Below are 14,605 nucleotides of genomic sequence, written 5' to 3'. Positions count from 1 at the left end.
TGTCATTTCGGCCGTTGTTTGTCTCTTAGTTGTGCAACCAAATTGCTGCTAGACCAAAAGTTAGTTGTTCTGTAGTTTTGGCAAGACATAATTGATTTCAGAGACATAAGTATCGAGAAGTTTTCATTATTTTAAATAATTGAGCATTTTTTAAAGTATTTCAACTTCTGCTTATTTTTCGGAGCTCAAGTCGTGAATAAAACATTTTTGGGCATTGCGTAGCATACTTGCTTAGATTTTAGCATCACAATTTGGTTTTGAAGTTATTGATACCAAGAAATTCTAGAAAATTTTTAGTATTTTTTATTAATTTTTACGTCAAATTGTTTGTATTTTTGCCCGTCTCTGCTTGCCTGTGTCTAGTAGCTTTTTGTGTATGCCAACTTATCAGTTTTTGCTTTTCTTATATTTTTGATCGAACAAGTATCTAGCTTTTATTTTTATTTTTATTACCATTTATGAAACTATGCTTGCTCATTTGGCTCGTAATGTTCATTTAGTCTGCTGATTAGGTTGAGGGGTACTTATTTTTTTTTTCATTTACTTCGTTAGATTGTATATCAGGATATGGCCTTCTGTTTTTTGTCAGGATGTGATGACAGTTTTTCCATTACTTTTGTTTCGAAACGGGATAAGTAGTTCAATACCAGTGGGCCCTAAGTTTCATGGGAGTCCCTAATCTGATTTTAGTAGTGTTTCAATTACAAAGTGTCCTGAATTTACACGAAAGGCCAAATTAATGGAGTTCTTGTTTCACGTTTTTTTAAAATTTTTGATCAATGGGTTTCACTTGACGTTGGTCACAGTCCTTATAGGTCTTGTGCGTTATCAGTTTTCTCCTCATAACTGCTTTTCAGGTATTTTATACTTTTAACTTAAACAGAAAAGAGTCAATTTCGCAATTTTTCAAGTTTTACATAATTTGGTGTTTTTCAGATAAGCTGTCAATGAAACTTCTTAATGGCATAAGGTTTTTGGGTAAATTTTGATGAAACAAAATGGGTTTCGGAGATATTGAGGAACTTTACCAGCTGACTGATAATTTTTGCTAATTTTCTCAATTAAATGTTGAAGCAGTTTTGGTCGAAACGTTTATTTTTGGGTTCTGCATGTAATGAGTGATTGGGTTCTGAAATCCTATACGTTCAAAATTTGGCAAAATATCGATGATTTTTTTTATTTTTTCGGAAATTGTGTCATTTGTATTTTTTCAGTTCGTGTGGTAAGGTAAAGATTATTTGAACTAGAAGCTGGGTTCTTGCAGCATTTTTAACATTTAAAATTTAACATTCTGTTCTAAAATTTGGAGCACGAGGAATCTTCTGCAAATCTTGTTCCTCCGGGTTTAAATTTGTCGACATTGAATATTTTTGCATGTGCTTGTCTCTTATGTAATAATCACGAGATTTCCGAGATTTTAAGTCATTTTTTGCGCTTTCTTGCTTTCTCAATAATATATCTTCAGTATTCAGCAAGCTGATACAAAAATCTACATGCCAATAGTTTTCTCAAAATTTATGAAACTAATTTTCATCTCTTTGGATTGTAATGTTTAACTGATCTGCTGGTCAGTAAATAATTTTATAGTTCATTCAGTTCTCTGGATGTGTCCTGTTATGTTGTTTATTTGTTTTACCTTTTTTTACATAACTCGCCACGTTCACTTTTGACTTACCTTACTCACTGTTTTAACTGAATGGAGTTAAGCCCGGGAGCTAGGACTTCGTTTTTGAGGAATTAGTGCATTAAGTTACAAAGTTCCTTTGAGTATACTGCTAGTTGGTATTAATATCAAGCGTAATTTAGAGGCTGAGTGCGCCATATTTATCTAATTGAATTTAAGTGCGGACCGAATTAGAACTCTTTGACACTGCATTGCGAGGGACTCTTCTCCAATTAATTGACTATTATGTTTCCTCTCACTTCGGTCTAATTAACACCTTATTTGTCGTGGAAGTTAGATACTTTGGCTTTGGAAAACAATGACGGGGAACGTGGATAACAGTGGCAAGGCCATGTCACTATTGTCCTCGTGTTATCGAAAACAGACATCGTGGACAACAGTGACTATTATTTCCAATTTGGAAGCAAATCTGAACTAATTTCACTCACTGTCACTGTTGTGCACTCCATTCTAACTTTAAAATATAATGGTGACGTTGTGAGTACGTTTACGTGATAAAAATGTGCTATTTGCTTCGTAAATGAAATGGTTAATTTTTACAAAAACTAAATTTTTTAGTGTTTGATTTTCGGTTATCTCTGAAATCTGTTGTTGACTGGTAATTTTCTTAATTGTACGCTAATACAAGTAGTTTGATTTTCAGGATGTCGATTTTAAATTTTTAACTTTGTTTTTTTTTCAATCTGAGGACAAATTTTTCAAACTGTTCAGCTTCTATGGGCGAATAAGGTTTGATTTTTCAACTTCTTGCTGTTTGTTAAATTTTTTTGAGTAGCTTCTCATATTGAAGACCTTTATATATGGATAAGCTGAAAAAAGTAAACAGTTAATTTAATTTTGAATCCAACAAACTTATTGGTCTTTTTTCATAGTTGTTTAAACTTTGTTCGGCCGTGAAACTTTTGCCTTTATCTGATGGTCAGGTTGTTAATTTTTCGTGTTCTTCGATTGTTATTTCTGGACTTAGCCTGCTATAATGTTTTTTTAAAAAGATTGATTATTTATGCCTTCATGCGAATCTTTAACGAGGTTAGCTAACATAGATCTGTTAGCCTAGTTTAGAGCCCCTTCTTTTAAGAAAATCCTCTGAGTTTGGTATAATAATTCATATAATTGTTACGCCCCTAATGAGCTCACGTCCTGAGTCGATGCAGTTATGTTCTGTATTTGCTAAATCCCACAAGCAACTGGGGGGGGGGGGGGGGTCGCAAGCAGACACTAGTGGCACTAGTGGATAAAATACGTTTTTCTGTTAATAAAAACTGTAAATTTGAGTTTCAGTACCGCCGTGTTCAAACGAAAGAGCCCTGGTCGCCTAAAGACTCAGCCGCACAGCACTTGGTCACCAACAGTAGTAACATAAGTAGTTCCAAATACGACACAGCAGGGTTCTCCCTCACCGACTCGGGCGACGAACTGGACCTGATCCCACCCACCGAGCCACCATCCAGGTTGAAATCTTACATTTTCAGCTTGAATTAAATTAGGCTACATTATTTGCAGAAGTAAGTTAGGATCCTTCAATTCTAGTAAGACTTCAATGGTCTACGTAAAATTACACCAATTTCCGGTCGGTTTTTGGTAATAGGTTGACACCATTGACTCACTGTAGTGGGTTTGCTTTCACTTGAATTTGAGGCAATGTTTAACTGAACACATTCCGCTGTGTATTGAAAGTTAAGTTACAAACTAGTTTTGCGAAGTTTTTACTTTAAACCACCAACCTGTGATCAAATTTGTACATCAGTTTGTACCACCAACAGTTTGTACATCATCAATCCACTGGACAAGTTGTCTTACCTAAATTTGAAATTGATATATTATGAAATGGTTATTTGTCAGATACATCAATGTAATTTTTATGAACTTGAAGGAAAACAGAAGCCCTCTCGAAATGTGATATAGCGCCCAACGGGCATTAAGTGCTCTTAGAGTATTTCAGTTCTGTGTCAGCTCAAACTGTTTTGGAGACTTATTCTTATGGTGTGAAGGGCGGTTCTTAGAGGGTGAAGACACCCCCACTGTTGCCCCCTCCCTCCCCATCAGCCCCCGTGGCTACTGATGAACAACCGATCGCTAAAAAACACGCAATTTTATACTAATTTTCGCAATTTTTTTCAAGCTTGAAAATGTTTGTTTTTTAGTTCTTTCAGCCCTAGGAACCTCCTCTACGGTTTTATAATAGGTTATTGCATAGTTTCTAGTGGTAGTTGGATGGTTTCAACATTTTAACATCACCAAATTTTGCATTTTTTGACAAAACGTGCATTTTTTTCACATTTTTCATTATTCACGTCTTTCCAGACGCAGGGGCCAGAAAATGTCCTTAAGGGTTTGATAATAAGTTACAAATTTTGCATTTTCTCAAGTTTTTAAAATTTTTGTCCATTTTTAGATTTCTCCAACCTCAAGAAACTCCTCTAGGGTTTGTCAATAGGTTAGTGTATAGTTTTTAAATGTAATGGTATGTTTTTCAAGATTTCAATACCACGAATTTTAGCATTTTTTTCAAATTTTTTGGCATATATTTTCATTATTCAGGTTTTTCAGCCTAACAAAAACTATCAGTAACTATTATTTTAATGACTCCAGCTTGAGCAATTTTTTGATAATTTTTTTTCCAAATTTTCGGAAAATTATTATCGTGTTCTAAGTTTCTGGATCTTTATGAGCCAGTGAAACTATTCAAAGCTTGAAATAGGGTTACTGGATAGTCTATCGAGACAATGAAATAGTTTTGATGATTTTAACATCTTGATTTTTAGCAAATTTTTGTTAAAATTTGCAATTGTTTTCAAAATTTTAGATTATTTTTGATCTTTTCTGAGTGTAACGATCTTTACTGGCCAACGAAGCTTTTCAAGTCTTGCAGATGGGTTACTTGACATAACTCCAGAGACAAAAAGTAGTATCGAACATTTTTACCGCGAAATGTGGAAGCATTTCTTTTGTATTTTGCAAATTTTTATAATATCAATTTTTTATTTGATTTTTTTTTACTAGCATGGCTAGAAAACTAAAATTTGCAGAGTCGAATCAAGCTAAGGCTAGCCTCAATAAACCGTGACCAAAAATTGACAAAGCCATTCGCTCACCGGTCGGTTGAGAGCAATTCGCCCGAGGTTAGTCGGTTAAGTTCCTGATTTTTTTAAGCATTTGAATTGCATTAATTCCCTGTCCTTTTTTTTTACTACCCGAAAGAAGTGTTATGGTTTTTTGTTTTTACGACTCGGTCGTACAATATGTTTTAGTATGCTTATTTCGAATTTCAAGTTTGCCTTGGAGTTTTTTTAAGTGGATATCGCAAGGCAGTGAGCAATGCATCTTTGATACTATAGGTTCGCAAGGCGAGTATACTAACAAATTATAGTTGTCACTATCGTTATAGGAAATGAGAGGCGAGTAGAAGAGTAAATTGTGCAACTGATCGCGAATTGCAAAACAAAGAATGAATTAGCAACAGTTAATTGGTATGAACAGATAGTGGTACACAAATCGGGATAATTAATACCAGACTTGAACGTGAACACGCTGGTCAAAACAGATGAAAAAAGTATGGTGCCTAAAATTGACTTCCAAATTAAATTAAGTACAAATTGCGTAACTTTACTGTACCAAAATGAATGGGAAAAAATAATGCTAGGATTAAAACTTTTCCCCTTTTTCAACACAGTTTTTAGAATGTACACTTGCAAAGTTTTAAAGAAACAGTATTGATAACTTATTCATAGCCGCCTCAGCTTCTCTTGAATTGTAGGTCAAGACTGCTATCCTTTGCTTCGCCGTCTGACGCTCATATTTGTTTTTTTACATTTGTTCACACTGCAAAGTCCTTCTCGCTCTTTCTCTCTCTCTCTCTCACACACACACACACACACACAAAGGGTTTTAGGTCATTCGCGTGATTAGATTGTGATCATGCGTGACTTACTTCACTCAGTAAAATGACTTTTGCACTTTAAACCTTAAGTTTAATTTGAATTAGTTTGAGGGCAAAGGAACTCATATGTGTAATAAAGCTCCCTAATAAAATGTCTTCTCTGGAGTAACTTTTAACAAGTTTTTTTAAATCCCTGATTGGTTTTTATGTCTTTTTCAGTGGCGTCGATAAATTGTTTAACTTATAATTGTATATTTTTCTATCTGTATTAGAAGGGGCGCGAGTCTGTTTTGCAAGTATTGTGGCAATCTGCTGGCTATGTTAAACATTGGAGAGGAAAACGATGTAAATAAGTTCTGATTTCGTGACAATTGTCTTTTCTCGGTAAAAATTGGATTGAGTTCATTCACTATCTTTTGGGCATCGATAAGTTGGAATTCCGTACTCTCTCAGTTTCATAATCAAGCGAGAGTACTAGTATAAGAGATTGAGGGTGTAAAAATTGTTTTGAACTGATATCTGAAGTTGGTGTATTATGCCAATAAATTTTTATAAAACTATGGAGGGCTATGTAAAATTTTTATAAATTTTTATAAAACTATGGATTTTTATAAAACTATGGAGGGCTATTTTACTTGGCATTCAAATAAGTATAGTTGTTGAAGTACAGCCATTTTTGACTTTCAGAAAGAATTTCTCTCAAAATGAAGAATGGAGTAAATCCATTTTGTAAAAATTGGCCTTAGTCTGACAAAAAATTGGTATGCTTTTGCGCAGTAATTTTTTTACTTGTTAAATTCTCGAATACTAGCTTTCTTGTGAAAATGACTTGATTTTTGAAGAAGAGATGTAGAGACTTCTTGAAAATCATCAATCGGACGGACTAACTATATTTTTAACATTTAATATATTCATTTAATTGCGGACAATGTTAGTTTTTTAAAACTTTTGGTTAGTTTTCGTGCTTCTGTCTGGTATATTTGAAATCTTTCAGGTTCAACTTATAAATAGCCAACCTCATCTTCTCAGCTGGCTATTATTGCGGCGATTGTTTTTCACAGTCTAAATAATTTGGGTTGTATTGGGGCGCTGTCTTATGATCTGTCCATTTTTTCAACCTCTTGTCAATGAGAAGTCACATTTAGATAATTGATTTTAATCACGCTGCAGTAGTAAAGGGAGCAAACAACGAGTAGTTCAAGGCGTAAAAATTTTTCACATCACTTTGACAATGAAATGTGAATTTGATGCTGAACAATTTTTCGCTATTTGAGAGCGAGTTTTTTCACGTATGGCAATTTCACTGTTCTAAATATATTTCTCCACGAATGCTTCTATTATTTATATGTGCTCCAATAGTGCAGATATGCGATTTTTTGCAGACCTCAATGTGCAGCCTATTGCACATTTTATCACTGACAGTCAAATCAAAGTGCGTTCAAATTGGTTTGATTTTTCATTTTAAAGCTTTTAAGTTGTCTATAAATAAGCTCTAATGCCTTATTTTTAAGCCTCAAAGAAACTTTATACCCCGACCCGGCTTACGTAAGGCACAGATGACCACAACCTGTCGCTTAGGAGTAATTCGACTAACTGCTATCGGTTGTGTTTAACATTTTTTAATACTAATTTTTTTCATCCGACGTTAGTCGGTTTATGTTTAATACTAATCTTTTGTGACTATTTTTATGACTGTCAACATGCAGAGCATGGTAATGCTCATTGGCATTACTGCCAAATGTGTACGATTTTTGTAGCTGCTAACGCTAACGGAAATTTTATTCACAGGCGGTCTCCATTGCTTGTGATAGGATGGAGCAGTCAATCTCCGTTCTTGTTGTAAAGGAATCAACCGCAATGTTGCTGACCAGAGAACGGACCGATTACTCTGGTCCTTCCGTGCATTTAAACTGCCGTGCATTGATTTTCTCGCGGACTGAGAGCAGAGTATTGCATACTAATTTTGGTCTCGCACAAACGGATTATGTAAAAAAAAGCAACTGACCGTACTCGATCTGTTTGGGCGAGACGAATATTAGTATCCATTACTCTCCTCTCAGTGGGCGAGAACGTCAGTGCGCGGCATTTTAAACGCACAGAAAGACCAGAGTTATGGTGCGTCGAGCGGTCAGCAACATTGTGTTTGACCCTCTACAATAAGAACGGAAATTGACTGTGCTCCATCCTATCGCAAGCAATGGAGTTAAAAAGCAACTTTTCTCGGTTATTTAATTGTACTTAACCACATGGAGGGGAGCTTGTCGGTGAAGCCCAACTGCCACTGGAGGGTTTTTTGAAAACTGTGATCGTAATAACTTTTTTAAATAGCCGCCGTCAGCCTCTCAACGGCTATTATTTAGGAGCTCTCGTTTTTTTACAATTCAAAGAATTTGAATTGTATTGGGGCGCTGTCGTTTTTTGAAGATCTGTTCACACATTTTCATGATTTTTGAAGTCAAATTGGAGTACAGATTTTGGACACGCCGAAACAGGAAGTGGAGCGAAACAGCGAGTGGTTTTGTGGCGTGATATTTTTCACTCTAATTTTAAAGTAGAGTGAGAAAACGCTGTCTGAACAAAAATTTGCTTTCTTGCTAGTCGTTTTTTGTTCACATGCGGCAATTTCACTTTTTTTAACTGTTTTTTCGATTCTTTGGATCGGATTTTTTTCTCAATGGTTCTCCCAATCCATTCATAGTTCATTCTGAGCCTATTTCTCTCTGAAATGGGTTTTTGTTCACATGCAGCATTTTAACATTGATTCAGTTTTTTCCTTTTTTGATCTGAATTTTTTAGAAATGGTTTTACCAATTCATAGTTCGTTCTAGGTCTAGTTTTTGTTTAGTCAATGAAAATTCTTTGAATTCTACGTACTGTTATTTTTTTAAGTCCCCTTTACCTTTTGATCACATTTTTTGTTTTACATAAGGCCCGGATTTTCACGTTTGATTTCTGAGTCACTTCACTCACTGTCTCAACTGAATGGATTTTAAATTCACGTATTCAATTACGTAATGTGATGAATACCTCAAAGTCAAAAGATCAAAATGAAGAGACTGGATAAACCGATAAAGTCATGTCATTAAGTCAGGGAGATTTAGGTTATAAAAGTTCATTACTGTTTGAGATTCGGATTAAGCTTCTTAGCGATCGGTTTAGAGGCTGAGTTAAGTATAGTTTTAGAATCCAACTGAAACTGCCTGCCAAATTAAAACATTTTTTGACACTGAAAAAAAACGGAAAAAATCGGTCAATTTATCTCTTCTTTTTTTGTTTTTCTGTTTCAATCCCGATGTGCATCAAGCGGCTAGGTTTTGATTTTTTTTCTCATTGTTTTTTCTTGACCTTAAAATCAGTAGTTTTCTGTTCGTCTGGTTTTCTAAGCACTCGAAGTGTAAGTGTTTTGTGAATTGATTGTAAAAATTTCACCTAATTTGCAGAAATACGTTTTCATCAGATAAAATAGTTTCCAGTTCCTTTGCTAACTTTTATCTAAAAAGGATTGTAATGGAATGTAGTTGGGTTGTTAATTGGTTTTCTGTTTCAATCCCGATGTGCATCAAGTACGTCAACGGCGGCTATTTTACGGCACTCTGCCGGCTATGCTTTTTCAATGAGCTATGATTAAGGTAGCCACGACGCAATTATTTTTTTAATTGTGTAAACTCAATATAGTGCTACATTTAAAATATGAATTATTTGTTGAACAGTTGACACTAGTAGTGAAGCAAGGTTTGTTGTTGAATTCATCTGAAGTTTTTTATCATGTAAAACTTAAAAAAAAGTGAAATGAGGCGAAGCATGTGTGATGAGAGAGAGAGAGAATATGAAATATAGAATGGCCCGCTTCACCATTTTATTTAACCGTGGGTTTAGTCGCTCTCTATTGAGAAGCAATTATTGTAAACGTGTTTGTCTTTTTACGACTCGAAGAGGAGTATTGGAATTCTACAAGTTTTTTCGACTCGAAGAGGAGTAATGAGAGTCTACGGGTTTTTACGACTCGAATAGGAGTATTGAGATTCTACATATTTTTTAGCTCACGCAAGTTTGTTCCTGACTTGTACTTTTAACTTTTGTTTTCGAACATTGGACTTTAACAATCGCTTAGTTCATGTATAGAAATGTATAGAAATTAGGAACCGCCGGTAATATTCAAGGTGAAAAGGTCATTTATAATTTTTGATCCCATATAAGTCACTCCAACCTATCTAACCCTACTCCAACCCTCCCCAATGTCTACTCTCCCTACGACAAGTTCTTATTGCACGACTCTTCGAGTCGTTTCCGGTATTCTACCGGCTATGTTTTTTAGCTGGAGTCATGACTTGAATTTCGACATTTGTGTTCCAACGTTGACTTATGTTTTCGGACATTGGACTTCAAAAGTATCTTAGTTTGTAAATTCATAAAGAACTGATGGTATTATTCAAGGTTTAAAGGTCATTTCGAGAATTTATCTAAACTATCCCCCTCCCCCACCCAACAAACCGCCCCCACCTACCTACCCACATTTCTACGCCAAAATTTATTTCACTGTATATTGCTTTTTTATTTCTTTTTTCATATTTCTGAAATAGGTAGGGTGAGATAAGAGTTTTTGTTTTTTCGAGTTGTTTCCGGTATTCTATAGGCTATGTTTGTTTAGCTATTGAAAGTTTGTTCATGACTTAAATATTAGGAACTGCTGGTAATATTTAAGGTGAGAGGTCATTGTGAGATTTTTGATCCTATATAAGTATAGAAATCACCCCTACTTATATAGACTACAGAACCCCCTCCTACCTGCCCCACCTACCTACCTGCACTCCCCCCACGTAAACCCCCATCTACACCTTCCCCCTCACCTATGTACCCCGTCCCTTCCCACCCACCTAGCTGCCCCCTCTCCTACCTACGCGCACAGCTCACCCCACCTACACCCACCCCTCCACCCAGCACCTACCCCACTCCTCCCCCAGCAGCTAGCCATAACCCTGAACTAAAAATTGTCTGCATTTTCTAAATTACTTTTTTAAATATGTTTTATTTGGCTAATTTTTTGTGTGTCTATTTTGAGGTTCTGGTTTTGGTAAGTTAAGGTTAAAGGTTATAATGCACGACGCTTGGAGTCGTTTCCTGTATTCTACCGGCTAGTTCTTGAGCAAATTTTTTGCTAGACTGTTTTTGCGCTTTTTTTCTAGAAAAATCTTTGACTTCGCAAGTGACTTTTTCGCGCACTTCTTGATTTTTGAGTGATTTCAATTACTCTCACTCCGAAATAAGTTTGTTGTTCAAACAAAACCGATTGTTAGATAGAGGATGATAGCCGAAAGGTTAATGCCTCTGTCGAGGTTAGAGAATCGGTCTCAGGAGGTCGGGGTTCGAACCCGACTTTCGTTTGTTGTTTTTGCAGTCATAAAGGAAAATTTATCTAGGCTACAACCCCTGAATTGAATTGCCCGCCTGTCATTCGATAGCAATTTTTCCGACGTTAGTCGGTTTATGTTTAATTCTTCATATAATGGAACAGCTAACATGATGTAATAAATTACATGTGTTAAATGATGTAAAGGTGCAAAAGTGTCGTATAAAAATGTGTAAAATATGGTGGGGGTATTCACGGCACCGATTGATTATAAAGATCCTAATTGTTTTAGGTGTTCCTGTATTAGTCTGTGCCCTTCTCTTTTTTCCTACTCTTCCTCTGCGGGTTACTCGTACTACAAAACGTCCCCGGGGCCATGAAGACAGACAGCATTCAAACTGCCATGCATTATGCAGATCAGTGATGAATTGATGGCTGAGAATTATGGCTACATAATTTGCAATTTCTGGACAAAACATGCTTTCGAACCAAGATGCTGGAATGATATTTTTCGATTATAAAGAGTTTTGATTCGAGCTTTAACAATGAGACTACAATTGATACAAATTTTTAGTAAAAACAGTGAAAACTGTCATATCTGCGATTATCAACACTTTTAAATGAAATTGAAATTAGTTCGTCACTTAGTTCAAGAAGACACAGAAACCGTTAATATCTGTTTCCTGCTAAAAAAAAGGTATTTACTCAGTTAAAAGATGTTATTCTTGTCTTCTTTTGAGAAATTGTTTGAGGCTTTGTTTAGAATTAAGAATGTGATATATTTGTCTGTACAAATCCAAATGCGCAATGTAATAAAGAGAATTGTTTATTTTCCTAATAAGTGTCTTAACATTACTAGTTTTTCTCGTATTATATATAGATTGTAAATCAAAATATTGGTGCATTGTTTATACGCATTGAAATCCGCCCATATTTATTAATTTAATTCTCCCGAAATTTTTGTTCCTTATAGAAAGGGACAATTTGAGCTCACAAAAAGCCTCAAATGGTTAAAATCCAAAGTTATCGCCAAAATGCCTGCAGATATCGTCCGCTCCCTTGTGAAAATGGTCTTGAAATAGACACATATGGAATGCCGTACATAAGGTACTGACCCATAAAGATTACAATAGGAAATTCGAGTTTTCTGGAAAATTGCAATTGATCAGTGGTTTATAAGCTAGAATTATTTACTTTTAATAGCTGCCGTCAACCTCTGAAAGGTTATTAATTGCTCTTGAACGAAGTTCATAGCAATTATTATAAACGTGTGTGTCTTTTTTATGCAAATTTTTCGCTTGACAATTTTGCGCTTTTCTTTAGAACATTCGTTGACTTCTCAAGTGACTATTTCACGCTTTCGTTCTTCATTTTTGAGTGATCTCTATTGCTCCGAAGTAAAGCTTGTTGCTAATATAAAATCGGCTGCAGAATTGTAGAGGAACGTGATTCGTAGCGCAGTGGTTAGTGCGTGTGGTTGTGGATTGGGAGGTCAGTGGTTCGAATCCCGTCAAGAGCAATTCTTCAGATAATTGTAGGTTTATGTTTATTTAGAGACTCCTTTTTTACAATTCAATGCTCTCGATCGAAGTTTGAAGCAATTATTGTAACCGCGTGTCTTTTATGTACAATTATCGCTTGATCGTGTTCTAGAACATTCTTACGATTTCAATTCTTGAATGACTTTTTCGCACTTGACTTTGAGTGATTTGTCATTTTTAAGCGATTAGTTCCTCTTGAACGAAGTTGATAGCAATCATTGTAAACGTGTTGATCTTTTTTACGCTCATTTTTCAATTGACCGTTTTTCTTCTTGAGCGCTTTTCTTCTAGAACATTATTTGACTTCTCAAGTGACCTTCTCGCGCTTTCGTGCTTCATTTTTGAGTGATCTCTATTGTTCGCACTCTGAAGTAAAGCTTGTTGCTAAAATAAAAAATGATTGCAGCATAGAGACAGAGCTACTGAAAGCCGAATGGTGAGAGCTGGTGATGGAGCGGGAGGTCAATGGTTGGAATCCGGGTGTGGTCATCTGTTTTTCACCCGCCTGTGTTTCGAGAGCACCTCTTCCGACATTAGTCCGTTAAGGTTTTGAATAGCGCTCATTCAGAAATTAAATCCCTTGTTAAAATAAAACCGATTGTGAGCAGACGTGTACCCCGGTAGCGTAGTTTAATGCTGCCAAAGCTCAGCCGAGAGGTCGGGGGTTTGACACCCTCCTCAGAAGTTTTTGCATCATAAATTTCTCTAGCCGATGCGCACTTCTAAATTGTTAGCCTCGCCAGTCTTTTGATAGCAATTCGCCCGACGTTGGTCCGTTTATATTTAGGATGTGTTCTAGAGGAAGTCTATTTCAGCATGTGAAAAGAAGTGTTTCCGCTGCTGATCAAAAGTGAAAATCAGAGAGAACATTTAGAGTGGTAATTGTTCTGAGAGGGAGCGGAAAAAGTAGGTGGAGGGAAATTTTGCACTAAGCGAGTGATCTTAGATCACGTGCCGATTTTTCAAAATGGTTTTTTAGTTTCAAGCTAATTCAGTCATATGTGTTTGTTTCAGTTAAGCTAGTAATAGTACGTCTGAGATCATCTTTAAACGTTTGAACTACACATGACTCTTCAATACGCAATTTTTGCCATTTTGTCCAGTTACTCCTTTTTAGCAGCTTCCTTCAATTTTAAGTAACATTTTCGATTGATCTTTGTTGTTTCTCTGTTTTGATTCCTTTTTCACCTAATATTGTTTTTGCGTATATCTGATCTTAAGCTTCTTGATTTTAATTATTATTTGGTATGTCTCTGAGGAGACTTTGGTGGGTCGCCGATCGGGCTCAAGAATTCTCGAATGACATACTCAGAACAATTGTGAAGTACAGCGTTAGCTTTTTAGATGATCATGAAAAAAAAATCTTCCCGTTCCGTGGTTTCCTCCCCAAAATACCGTTTCTGCTTCTTTTCTATCTGTTGATAACCAATTTTTGATAGAACTTCATTTTAATTGCATTTATTTTGCCAATATTTCTTTTTCAAGTCACAATTTGTAGAGACATTTTTCAGATATTTTATCACTTTTGTTATCAGTTTTGATTTTTCTATTGTCAATTTAACTGTTATTGTTTCAAAAAGATCAGTGTGACAAAGTAGTTTAATTGTGTTTAGTGAGTGGCTAGCTAGGGCCTAATTGAAAATCTACTTCGAGTCGGTACCGGAGTGCCTTGGCTATTGTTTAAGATCTTTTCATATAAATAATCATTTCTTAAATGATTACTATTTTTTAAAATGCGCTATCTAGCCACGACTGCGAACAAATGGACAGAAAGGTGACTGTACAGCACCTTTCATACACTACTATAAAAACATCGAAATAATACTTATAACATTAACACAAAAAAATTCCTGAAATAGCAATTTTGTACACACTGCTCACTGCTTAAGAATGACAATTTAATCTTTGTTGTTCATAGGATTGAATTTAGACAACACCTAAAAATGGACACAACTCTGGGTTCAAGTGACACGTTATTAACTATGCCTGTCAATCATCTTACTGGCGTCATTATTAACACTAGTTAACTGTCTGGTTAATACCAATGAATGACATATGATATCCGCAACAACATCCGGAAAATTGAAGTTTAACATTTTTGGTTGTTTCCGTGTGATCATTTGGATATCATTCTGTTATCAATACGATTTAGA

The 14,605-nt window shown here is 35.6% G+C and overlaps 1 protein-coding gene across 1 annotated transcript in view; it reads left to right on the top strand.

The window, feature by feature from the left end:
- The window catches only part of LOC142344113 (uncharacterized), a 68,491-nt gene extending 56,623 nt beyond the window's left edge, over positions 1-11,868 (top strand). Inside the window, exons 5-6 of the mRNA XM_075395612.1 lie at positions 2,966-3,135; positions 11,204-11,868. Of these exons, the coding sequence (XP_075251727.1) occupies positions 2,966-3,135; positions 11,204-11,291 (258 nt within the window). The 3' untranslated portion in view covers positions 11,292-11,868. The remainder of the gene's footprint in view (positions 1-2,965; positions 3,136-11,203) is intronic.
- Positions 11,869-14,605: the final 2,737 nt, after the last annotated feature.

The sequence above is a fragment of the Convolutriloba macropyga genome, chromosome 8 (assembly GCF_964194025.1).
Source record: "Convolutriloba macropyga chromosome 8, txConMacr16.3, whole genome shotgun sequence".
NCBI classification, from domain to species: domain Eukaryota; kingdom Metazoa; phylum Xenacoelomorpha; order Acoela; family Convolutidae; genus Convolutriloba; species Convolutriloba macropyga.
Note: the sequence above shows the minus strand (reverse complement) of the source record. Positions and strands in the feature narration are given on the sequence as shown.